The sequence below is a fragment of the Entelurus aequoreus genome, linkage group LG18, assembly GCF_033978785.1.
Source record: "Entelurus aequoreus isolate RoL-2023_Sb linkage group LG18, RoL_Eaeq_v1.1, whole genome shotgun sequence".
NCBI classification, from domain to species: Eukaryota; Metazoa; Chordata; class Actinopteri; order Syngnathiformes; family Syngnathidae; genus Entelurus; species Entelurus aequoreus.
In genome coordinates, this window is record NC_084748.1 from 811,229 (window position 1) to 824,337 (window position 13,109).

At 46.2% G+C, this 13,109-nt stretch overlaps 1 protein-coding gene across 1 annotated transcript in view; it reads left to right on the forward strand.

Moving 5' to 3' along the window:
- Nucleotides 1-1,221: 1,221 nt before the first annotated feature.
- Nucleotides 1,222-13,109, forward strand: part of LOC133633451 (G-protein coupled receptor 83-like) — a 23,485-nt gene continuing 11,597 nt past the window's right edge. The window contains exon 1 of the mRNA XM_062025979.1: nt 1,222-1,476. Within this exon, the coding sequence (XP_061881963.1) occupies nt 1,237-1,476 (240 nt within the window). The 5' untranslated portion in view covers nt 1,222-1,236. The remainder of the gene's footprint in view (nt 1,477-13,109) is intronic.

The window sequence follows — 13,109 nt, forward strand, 5'->3', positions numbered from 1 at the left end:
TATATTTTTCCATACACGCAATGTAAACATATATGTATAGTAATATATATACTGTATATATGTATGCATATATGTATACAGGTATATATTATTATATATGTGTATTTTTCTCATGAAACACATTATGTAAACATATATGTATAATAATATATTTATACAGTATCATCAAGCATGTGTATATATTTTCTCCATACACACATAATGTAAACATATTTGTATAATAGTACATATACTGTGTATATATATGTATATATACAGTATATATCATTATATATGTGTATATATGTATATATTTTTCCATGCACGTAAACATATATGTATAGTAATATATATACTGTATACATGTATGCATATATATGTATACAGGTATATATCATTATATATGTGTATTTTTGTCATCAAACACATTATGTAAACATATATGTATAATAATATATTTATACAGTATCATCATGCATGTGTATATATTTTCTCCATACACACATAATGTAAACATATTTGTATAATAGTACATATACTGTGTATATATATGTATGTATATATGTATATATACAGTATATATCATTATATATGTGTATATATGTATATATTTTTCCATACACGCAAACATATATGTATAGTAATATATATACTGTATATATGTATGCATATACATGTATACAGGTATATATCATTATACATGTGTATTTTTCTCATCAAACACATTATGTAAACATATATGTATAATAATATATTTATACAGTATCATCATGCATGTGTATATATTTTCTCCATACACACATAATGTTAATGTACGCGTGTTGCCGCAGGTGTACCTAATGTTGTGGCCAGGGAGCGTACGAACGCCGGGCGGGTGCGCGCGCGCGGCTGCAGTGCGCGGCGGCGGGCTGGCGGCGTCTCACACACACACACACACACACACACACACACACACACACACACACACACACACACACACACACACACACACACACACACACACACACACACACACACACACACACACACACACACACACACACACACCCGGAGGAGTCCGAAAAGAGAAGTAAAGTCTCCGCCATGACTTTGGCGTGCTTGTGCGCGCTTCTCTCGCTGGTGGCCGCCGCCAGCCTCCGCCAGGTCAACGACACCGAGTCACTGGCGGCCGACGGGCTGCGGGCGTCCGCGGGCAACACGTCCTCGTCCTCGGACAGGGCGGCCAACCGGACGTGGCTGCTGGACTTCGACGAGGGCATGCTGGAGGACTGGCGCTCCCTGGCCAGCGGCGACGGGCGTCACGGCGAGAGGGCGAGCGTGAAGGCGCTGCTGGTGGCCGCCTACTCCGTCATCATCGTCATCTCGCTCTTCGGGAACACGCTGGTGTGTCACGTCATCGTCAAGAACAAGCGCACGCAGTCGGCCACCAGCGTGTTCATCATGAACCTGGCCGTGGCCGACGTCTTCATCACGGTGCTCAACACGCCCTTCACCCTGGTAAGTGCGCCCGCTTTCGGCACAACTTGGACGGACGCGCATCCTTCCTGTCGCTGGCTCACAGAAACATGTTTTAAAGCACTTTTTTATTCCTCCAATTTCATAATAATCCACATATCGCAACTTTATTCACCTTTAAAGGGGACTTATTTATAGCGGTGTCTAGAAAAAAATATATAAGAAATATATAAGAATTAAAAAAACATTGAAGAACATACTGAAGAGGCAACATTGACTCATCAATATTTTCTTGACATAAACAAATAATTCCATCCATTTTCTACCGCTTGTCCCTTTTGGGGTTGCGGGGGGGTGCTGGACAAGTCGCCCTGGACAAGTCGCCACCTCATCACAGGGCCAACACAGATAGACAACATTCACACACTAGGGACCATTTAGTGTTGCCAATTAACCTATCAGGTGCATGTCTTTGGAGGTGGGAGGAGCCTATCCCCAGGGGCATGTTTTTGGAGGTGGGAGGAGCCTATCCCCAGGGGCATGTTTTTGGAGGTGGGAGGGGCCTATCCCCAAGTGCATGTCTTTGGCGGTGGGAGGGGCCTAACCCCAGGGGCATGTTTTTGGAGGTGGGAGGAGCCTATCCCCAGGGGCATGTTTTTGGAGGTGGGAGGGGCCTATCCCCAAGTGCATGTCTTTGGAGGTGGGAGGGGCCTAACCCCAGGTGCATGTCTTTGGAGGTGGGAGGAGCCTATCCCCTGGTGCATGTCTTTGGAGGTGGGAGGAGCCTATCCCCAGGGGCATGTTTTTGGAGGTGGGAGGAGCCTATCCCCAGGGGCATGTTTTTGGAGGTGGGAGGAGCCTATCCCCTGGTGCATGTCTTTGGAGGTGGGAGGAGCCTATCCCCAGGGGCATGTTTTTGGAGGTGGGAGGAGCCTATCCCCAAGTGCATGTCTTTGGTGGTGGGAGGAGCCTATCCCCAGGGGCATGTTTTTGGAGGTGGGAGGAGCCTATCCCCAGGGGCATGTTTTTGGAGGTGGGAGGAGCCTATCCCCAGGGGCATGTTTTTGGAGGTGGGAGGGGCCTATCCCCAAGTGCATGTCTTTGGAGGTGGGAGGGGCCTAACCCCAGGTGCATGTCTTTGGAGGTGGGAGTAGCCTATCCCCTGGTGCATGTCTTTGGAGGTGGGAGGGGCCTATCCCCAGGTGCATGTCTTTGGAGGTGGGAGGAGCCTATCCCCAGGGGCATGTCTTTGGAGGTGGGAGGAGCCTATCCCCAGGTGCATGTCTTTGGAGGTGGGAGGAGCCTATCCCCAGGTGCATGTTTTTGGAGGTGGGAGGAGCCTATCCCCTGGGGCATGTTTTTGGAGGTGGGAGGGGCCTATCCCCAAGTGCATGTCTTTGGCGGTGGGAGGGGCCTAACCCCAGGGGCATGTTTTTGGAGGTGGGAGGAGCCTATCCCCAGGGGCATGTTTTTGGAGGTGGGAGGGGCCTATCCCCAAGTGCATGTCTTTGGCGGTGGGAGGGGCCTAACCCCAGGTGCATGTCTTTGGAGGTGGGAGGAGCCTATCCCCAGGGGCATGTTTTTGGAGGTGGGAGGGGCCTATCCCCAAGTGCATGTCTTTGGAGGTGGGAGGGGCCTAACCCCAGGTGCATGTCTTTGGAGGTGGGAGGAGCCTATCCCCTGGTGCATGTCTTTGGAGGTGGGAGGAGCCTATCCCCAGGGGCATGTTTTTGGAGGTGGGAGGAGCCTATCCCCAGGGGCATGTTTTTGGAGGTGGGAGGAGCCTATCCCCTGGTGCATGTCTTTGGAGGTGGGAGGAGCCTATCCCCAGGGGCATGTTTTTGGAGGTGGGAGGAGCCTATCCCCAAGTGCATGTCTTTGGTGGTGGGAGGAGCCTATCCCCAGGGGCATGTTTTTGGAGGTGGGAGGAGCCTATCCCCAGGGGCATGTTTTTGGAGGTGGGAGGAGCCTATCCCCAGGGGCATGTTTTTGGAGGTGGGAGGGGCCTATCCCCAAGTGCATGTCTTTGGAGGTGGGAGGGGCCTAACCCCAGGTGCATGTCTTTGGAGGTGGGAGTAGCCTATCCCCTGGTGCATGTCTTTGGAGGTGGGAGGGGCCTATCCCCAGGTGCATGTCTTTGGAGGTGGGAGGAGCCTATCCCCAGGGGCATGTCTTTGGAGGTGGGAGGAGCCTATCCCCAGGTGCATGTCTTTGGAGGTGGGAGGAGCCTATCCCCAGGTGCATGTTTTTGGAGGTGGGAGGAGCCTATCCCCTGGTGCATGTCTTTGGAGGTGGGAGGGGCCTATCCCCAGGTGCATGTTTTTGGAGGTGGGAGGGGCCTATCCCCAGGTGCATGTCTTTGGAGGTGGGAGGAGCCTATCCCCTGGTGCATGTCTTTGGAGGTGGGAGGGGCCTATCCCCAGGTGCATGACTTTGGAGGTGGGAGGAAGCCGGAGTACTCAGAGGGAACCCATGCAGTCACGGGGAGAACATGCAAACTCCACACAGAAAGATCCCGAGCGCAGGATCAAACCCAGGATCTTCGTATTGTGAGGCAGACGCACTAACCCCTCTACCACCGTGCTGCCCATATATATATATATATATATATATATATATATATATATATATATATATATATATATATATATATATATAACTTGAGGGCCAAAAAAATCCTATTTGGTGTGTAGCGTAAACGGGGCCCCTAATTTGCTTGAGTAGCTGGACAGGACAATGTTAAAAAAATAAAAAAGTGTGTGCATATACATACTGTGTGTACATATGTGTATATATGTGTGTGTATATGCACTATATTGCCAAAAGTATTTGGCCACCTGCCTTGACTCACATATGAACTTGAAGTTCCATCCCATGGAATTGTCCAAAATGTTTTGGTATCCTGGAGCATTCAAAGTTCCTTTCACTGGAACTTAGCGGCTAAGCCCAACTCCTGAAGAACCAACCCCACGCCATAATTCCTCCTCCACCAAATGTCACACTCCGCACCATGCAGTCCGAAATGTAGCGTTCTCCTGGCAACCTCCATACCCAGACTGGAAAAAGTGTGATTCATCACTCCAGAGAAGGTGTCTCCACTGCTCTAGAGTCCAGTGGAAACATGCTTTACACCACTGCACACCACATTTTTTTTATCTGTAATTTTAGGCACGTTGCCAACATCTGTTATTCAGGGCCGTCTACTCAATCAGCATCCATTGTGCATCATCTATTGTCATGAGGAGGTTTCAGCTGATTATGTTGTTTTTTACTTTTCCCACATTTTTACAGATTGGTGGGCATTGTTCGGAAAAGTGTCGCTACGTAACAACGGCATAGCTAATGTGGAAGGATGCATATATGTTTAAGAGTTGTTTCTTTTTCCTTAGCCATGTTTAGAGCAGCTAGTACTTTTCCTTTGTGTATTCTACCAGTCTCTCTTTGTCTTCAGATTGTCTGTTTAGTGTCTTAAACCATCAGGAATGTGAAATACAACACCCACTGGTTTCTTATCAGTGGTGCGAGGTGGAGATGGGGGTTTTCTTTGTGTGAGAAGAAGTTGGCTTTTCCCTTCGAATGCCAGATCAACTAGAGCAGCCGATATGAATGTATTGATTAAGTTGATCTCTTGAAATTTCAGTAAAACTTGAAAATATTCCAATTCTGTCTTGATGGTCCTTCTTACTCAGCATATATGTCATCGAAAGAACTTGGGATTGACCAGTAACCTAGACTCCCTGGGAGGAAGAGTTGGTCCGACGCAACACTAACCAGCGATGTCATTAAATATTCTTACGGGTTGGATGTAACGTGGCACGTTACTTTGGACGCAGACAGATAGTACTGCAGTAGCTTTGTACTTGTGCGAGCAGCAGCCGCACATGCGTACACCACTGCTTCTACTGCGGGGGAATAATGAACATTCCGTAAAGTGAAAATCATCAACAATAATAATAATGCCACAACACGGACAAGGAGGGACATTGATACACGTTCAGTTGCTTCATTAACTATCAGTAACAACTGTGTCAGGTTCAAACACCCAACTATCTATTACACGAGACGAGAAGAAGGAATCAGGCAGAGACCGTTTTCAATTTTCAGAGTTAAATTTTGCTCATGAGGAGAGACGTATTGGGCTGCACACTCAGTAACACTTTCACCCTACGCTCTAAGGTACAGTCCCACTTGCTCCTCTATTTATTCGGGAGGTCAATCAATCAATGTTTACTTATACCTGTATAGCCCTAAATCACAAGTGTCTCAAAGGGCTGCACAAGCCACAACGACATCCTCGGTTCAGAGGCCACATAAGGGCAAGGGAAAAACTCCCAACCCAGTGGGACGTCAATGTTAATGACTATGAGAAACCTTGGAGAGGACCGCAGATGTGGGTGACCCCCCCCCCCCCTTCTTTAGGGGGGACCAGATGCAATGGAGGTTGAGTGGGTCTAGCATAATATTGTGAGAGTCCAGTCCATAGTGGATCTAACATAATAGTGTGAGAGTCCAGTCCATAGTGGATCTAACATAATAGTGAGAGTCCAGTCCATAGTGGATCTAACATAATAGTGAGAGTCCAGTCCATAGTGGATCTAACATAATAGTGTGAGAGTCCAGTCCATAGTGGATCTAACATAATAGTGAGAGTCCAGTCCATAGTGGATCTAACATAATAGTGAGAGTCCAGTCCATAGTGGATCGAACATAATAGTGTGAGAGTCCAGTCCATAGTGGATCTAACATAATAGTGAGAGTCCAGTCCATAGTGGATCTAACATGATAGTGAGAGTCCAGTCCATAGTGGATCTAACATAATAGTGAGAGTCCAGTCCATAGTGGATCTAACATAATAGTGAGAGTCCAGTCCATAGTGGATCTAACATAATAGTGTGAGAGTCCAGTCCATAGTGGATCTAACATAATAGTGAGAGTCCAGTCCATAGTGGATCTAACATAATAGTGTGAGAGTCCAGTCCATAGTGGATCTAACATAATAGTGTGAGAGTCCAGTCCATAGTGGATCTAACATAATAGTGTGAGAGTCCAGTCCATAGTGGATCTAACATAATAGTGAGAGTCCAGTCCATAGTGGATCTAACATAATAGTGTGAGAGTCCAGTCCATAGTGGATCTAACATAATAGTGTGAGAGTCCAGTCCATAGTGGATCTAACATGATAGTGAGAGTCCAGTCCATAGTGGATCTAACATAATAGTGAGAGTCCAGTCCATAGTGGATCTAACATAATAGTGAGAGTCCAGTCCATAGTGGATCTAACATAATAGTGAGAGAGTCCAGTCCATAGTGGATCTAACATAATAGTGTGAGAGTCCAGTCCATAGTGGATCTAACATAATAGTGTGAGAGTCCAGTCCATAGTGGATCTAACATAATAGTGAGAGTCCAGTCCATAGTGGATCTAACATAATAGTGTGAGAGTCCAGTCCATAGTGGATCTAACATAATAGTGAGAGTCCAGTCCATAGTGGGGCCAGCAGGAGACCATCCCGAGCGGAGACGGGTCAGCAGCGCAGAGATGTCCCCAACCTATGCACAGGCGAGCGGTCCACCCCGGGTCCCGACTCTGGACAGCCAGCACTTCATTGAGGTCCCTAGTTAACATCACTGAGGCTGCTTCTGAAGGGAGGGGTAATGCAAGCAGCCCCAGTTAGACACAATACGTGATTATTCAGAATGGAAAATGTGCTGACACTCGTGATTTCGCCCTGTCTCTGTTTTGTCTGCGTTGAGGTACTCGATGTCCATACTCGGCTGTCAGCAGGCAGGGTCCGGAAACAAACTGCTGACACGAGACAACTCGCAAAGCAAGATTACAAGTTGTGTGCCTTTGCACAGATAGAAAAGTACAACTTCAGCACAATTGATAATAACTATAGCAACGGCCTTTAAGCATAAGAGTTGTGTGATAACTTATACATAATTATTCTAACAACTGCTGTCAACAATCTTCTTCCGGTCGGCAGACTAGCAATGCAGAGCTAAAACCGCCAATGAGCGCGCTCCGGCTGACGTCACGCTTCACTTGGCAACAGGCGCCGCCTTTTAACACTCTTCTCTCATGAAACATCTCTCGACTGCATACACCAAATATATGAATGCTTTTTTTAAAAAGTAAATGATTAATTGCTTATCCTATCAATTGTTTACATCGATGTAAAAATAGTTCCATTAGGAATTAAATTACGTTTTTGAGGAATGCATTAATCACTGTAACTAATTACTTTTTCCTAACCCTGAGCGTGCCACTAATGTCTCAATGCGCTTATCACGGTGAATGGTGAAGTGATAACACTAGGCTAATCATAATTAAAAGTGGGGGAAATAAATATTTGGAACCGATTCTGTTCAGAACTTTTACAGACAGAATTTCTAGGTGCAGTCAGGGCGTTGAGGGGGATCCGGTTTGGTGGATGCAGGATTAGGTCTCTGCTTTTTGCAGATGATGTGGTCCTGATGGCTTCATCTGGCCAGGATGTTAAGCTCTCACTGGACCGTCTCGCAGCCGAGTGTGAAGCGACTGGGATGAGAGTCAGCACCTCCAAGTCCGAGTCCATGGTTCTCGCCCAGAAAAGGGTGGAGTGCCATCTCCGGGTTGGGGAAGAGATCTAGCCCCATGTGGAGGATTTCAAGTACCTCGGAGTCTTGTTCACGAGTGAGGGGAGAGTGGATCGGAATCAGCACCTCCAAGTCCGAGTCCATGGGTCTCTCCCGGAAACAGGCGGAGTGCCATCTCCGGGTTGGGGAGGAGACCCTGCCCCAAGTGGAGGAGTTCAAGTACCTCGGAGTCTTGTTCACGAGTGAGGGGAGAGTGGATCGGAATCAGCACCTCCAAGTCCGAGTCCATGGTTCTCGCCCGGAAACAGGTGGAGTGCCATCTCCGGGTTGGGGAGGAGACCCTGCCCCAAGTGGAGGAGTTCAAGTACCTCTGAGTCTTGTTCACAAGTCAGGGAAGAGTGGATCGGAATCAGCACCTCCAAGTCCGAGTCCATGGTTCTCGCCCGGAAACAGGTGGAGTACCATCTCCGGGTTGGGGAGGAGACCCTGCCCCAAGTGGAGGAGTTCAAGTACCTCGGAGTCTTGTTCACGAGTGAGGGAAGAGTGGTTTGGAATCAGCACCTGAGTCCATGGTTCTCACCCGGAAAAAGGGGGGAGTGCCATCTCCGGGTCGGGGAAGAGATCTTACCCCATGTGGAGGAGTTCAAGTACCTGGGAGTCTTGTTCACGAGTGAGGGAAGAGTGGATGGTGAGATCGACAGGCGGATCGGTGCGGCGTCTTCAGTAATGCGGACGCTGTATCGATCCGTTGTGGTGAAGAAGGAGCTGAGCTCTCAATTTACTGGTCGATCTACGTTCCCATCCTCACCTATGGTCATGAACTTTGGGTTATGACCGAAAGGACAAGATCACGTGTACAAGCGGCCCAAATTAGTTTCCTCCACCGGGTGGCGGGTCTCTCCCTTAGAGATAGGGTGAGAAGCTCTGTCATCCGGGGGAGCTCAAAGTAAAGCTGCTGCTCCTCCACATGGAGAGGAGCCAGATGAGGTGGTTCGGGCATCTGGTCAGGATGCCACCCGAACGCCTCCCTAGGGAGGTGTTTAGGGCACGTCCAACCAGTAGGAGGCCAAGGGGAAGACCCAGGACACGTTGGGAAGACTATATCTCCCAGCTGGCCTGGGAACGCCTCGGGATCCCCCGGGAGGAGCTGGACCAAGTGGCTGGGGAGAGGGAAGGCTGGGCTTCTCTGCTTAGGCTGCTGCCCCCGCGACCCCACCTCAGATCTGTCCTGTCCAGCCACTCAGACAAATGATATTATTATTCAATGTTTGGGTAGAATTTTATTACACAAAGCCAGTTTTCTTAGGTAAAAACTTTCATCAGACCTGTTTATCTATTTTAGGGAAGTATGTAGTTCATCATAGAAATGGCACCTAATGTTTTTCTTTTAAAAAAAAGCATTGATTTTGTGAGTGCGGCTAAAAGATGTAACCTGTGCCTGAAAGAAACATGTTTCAGTATATACCACCCCAGCATGTCCACTTTTATATAACGCGACAAACTGGTCTCATGACACAGAAGCAAGGCGCTATTGTGCAACATGTAATGTACCCTATTTATATACAGTACATGTGTAACCGGTGTTCTTTTCCTCTGCGTTGTGTGGCTTTAATGGAACACGACCAACACCATGGATTGCTCAGCTGCACTTTACTGACAATACACAGAATACACACTTGTCGTCAATAACTTTTTTCCCATCGTCGAGCCCCTCTCCCGTTATCGTGGACAAAAGGCGTACAACAGTGAAATAAACATACCTGACAATACACAGAATACACACTTGTCGTCAATAACTTTTTTCCCATTGCCCCCATTTCCCATTTCCCATTGCCCCTACACAAACATAATAATGAAAAAGCTAGTGAACTTAAATTCTTAACATGACAATATTTCTGTCGTCGCATGCACGCCTACCTCTCCCGTTATCGTGGACAAAAGGGAAGTTGGAAGGCGTGTCCAACGCATATAAAAAGACAGGTGTCACAGTAATTATTGCAGTAGGAGGGACAACGAGACAATGGTTCCACATTGACAAAACATTGAACAATGTCCAGGTATTTACATGTAACTTACACATTTTGTGTAATTATAACAATAATATAGGCTGACCATACGTCCTCTTTTACCCGGACATGTCCTCTTTTGCGGGGGTGTCCGGGGTGTCCGGGCGGGGTTTCTTAAATGCCTCAAATGTCCGGCATTTTGAGTTAGGGTTGCGTGTATTTTCAATGTACGTCCGGGGTTAAGTTAAGAAGGGGTTAAACAAAACAAACTGTGAAGGTGCGCACGCAGAAACATTCGTGAGGGAGGGGCAGAGACACAGAGCGAGAGAGCTAGTGAGTGGAGACAGACATGAAAACAAGAAATGCCGAAAAGTAAATGCAACTTCACGGATGATTTGCGGAAAAAGTATTTGTGTTTTGGTCCTGGCTGTGACACATGGGAAGCAGAATGCACTGTGTGCAAAGCAGGAACGTGTATATCTGTGGCAAATAAAGGGGCCAAAGATCTACAAGCCCATATCGACACTACAAAGCACAAAACAGCTGTGCAGGGCGAGAGCTCGTCTGCTGTTTTTTTGTTTAAATGTAATTCACTTCTTTTGAGGCATTATTTATGTTTAGATTATATACTGATTGATTGATTGATTGAGACTTTTATTAGTAGGTTGCACAGTGAAGTACATATTCCGTACAATTGACCACTAAATGGTAACACCCGAATAAGTTTTTCAACTTGTTTAAGTCGGGGTCCACTTAAATTGACTCATGATACAGATATATACTATCATATATACTATCATCATAATACAGTCATCACACAAGATAATCACATTGAATTATTTACATTATTTACAATCAGGGGTGTGGAGGGGGGGGGGCGGGGGGGTAGGATATGGACAGCAAGTAGTGGACATAGAGAGAGAGAGAGAGAGAGAGAGAGAGAGAGAGAGAGAGAGAGAGAGAGAGAGAGAGAGAGAGAGAGAGAGAGAGAGAGATCAGAAGGCATAAGAAAAAGTATCTGCATTTGATTGTTTACATTTGATTATTAGCAATCCGGGGAGGGTGTTAGTTTAGGGTTGTAGCTGCCTGGAGGTGAACTTTTATTGCGGTTTTGAAGGAGGATAGAGATGCCCTTTCTTTTATACCTGTTGGGAGCGCATTCCACATTGATGTGGCATAGAAAGAGAATGAGTTAAGACCTTTGTTAGTTCGGAATCTGGGTTTAACGTGGTTAGTGGAGCACCCCCTGGTGTTGTGGTTATGGCGGTCATTTACGTTAAGGAAGTAGTTTGACATGTACTTCGGTATCAGGGAGGTGTAGCGGATTTATAGACTAGGCTCAGTGCAAGTTGTTTAACTCTGTCCTCCACCTTGAGCCAGCCCACTTTAGAGAAGTGGGTAGGAGTGAGGTGGGATCTGGGGTGGAGGTCTAGAAGTAACCTGACTAGCTTGTTCTGAGATGTTTGGAGTTTAGATTTGAGGGTTTTGGAGGTGCTAGGGTACCAGGAGGTGCATGCATAATCGAAAAAGGGTTGAACGAGAGTTCCCGCCAGAATCCTCAAGGTGCTTTTGTTGACCAGAGAGGAAATTCTGTAGAGAAATCTCGTTCGTTGGTTAACCTTTTTGATTACCTTGGTTGCCATTTTGTCACAGGAAAGGTTAGCCTCTAGAATGGAACCTAGGTAGGTGACCTCATCTTTCCTGGTGATGACACTGTCACCTACTTTTATGTTGAAGTCATTGACTCTCTTAAGTTTGATGTGGGACCCAAACAGGATGGATTCTGTTTTACCCAAGTGGATGGATAGCTTGTTGTCAGCGAGCCAGGTGCAAGTTCTACAGAGCTCAGCACTGAGGATTTTCTCCACCTGTGACTTGTCCTTGTCTGATACCAGCAAGGCAGAGTCATCCGCAAACAAAAACAATTCACAGTCGCATGCCGATGACATGTCGTTTATGTATATTAGGAACAGTAAAGGTCCCAATATACTGCCTTGGGGGACTCCACAGCTCACCGAGAGGGGGGGGGGGACATGGTGCCGTTCACCTCTACCACCTGCTCCCTCCCCTCCAAGTAAGACTGCATGCAGCTCCAAGAGGTTTTGTTAAATCCGATTGCTCTGAGCTTATCCAACAGTATAGCGTGGTTAACGGTGTCAAAGGCCTTCTGAAGGTCCAGCATGACCATGTTTGATGTGGTCGGTCAGATAGAGAAGGCATGTGTCAGTGGAGTGGTTAGTTCTGAAGCCGGATTGGAATTTGTACATGAGTTTATTAGTGGCAAGGTAACTATCGACCTGTTCATAAACTATTTTCTCCATTACTTTCGAAATGGAGCTGAGAATAGAAACAGGTCGGTAGTTGCCAGGTTCCAATTTGCTTCCTTTTTTAAAGAGGGGAGTTACTCTTGCTATCTTAAAATCTTTTGGTACTTGGCCTTGTGTAATTGATAGGTTTATTATGTGCGTGATGATCGGGGCAATGATGGAGGCAGAGTCCCTGAGGAATCTGGAGGGAATATTATCAAGGCCGGTGGCCTTGTTAGGGTGGAGCGCGCTCAATTTTTTAAACACCTCATCAGCTGAGGTTATTTTGAATATTTCTACCTCTGCACTTTTTTTTCCAAAACTGTGAATGTTACAGAATATAAGTGTGACTTATTTTGATATACTGTCAAGCAGTGTTGGCGTTAACACACTTTTTGTGTCTTTTTAACGCATTGAAATCAGAAAGGACGCAATTTATTTAATTTTTTTACCATTTGCGGCCCACAGCTAATGTTTTAAAGGCCCACAGCACATTCTAAAAATACTATTAAAATAAACAAAAACATAACAAAAGTGAAATAGAAAAGCTTACAGGTGAAATGTAATTTAGAAACAGTTGCAATGTTGATTAATAAAACAAAAATGTTTTTTTTTTTTTTCAAACTGTCATTGCTCAAAACATAATATTGAATCAAAATCAATGTTATTATGAATTGTTGACCTATCAAAGGTTCCGATTACTTCACATCAAATATTACACTAAGAAAAATATTTTTGGTGGAAGATTTTGCATATTTTGTGTGTTTGCCATAAAAAAACATAG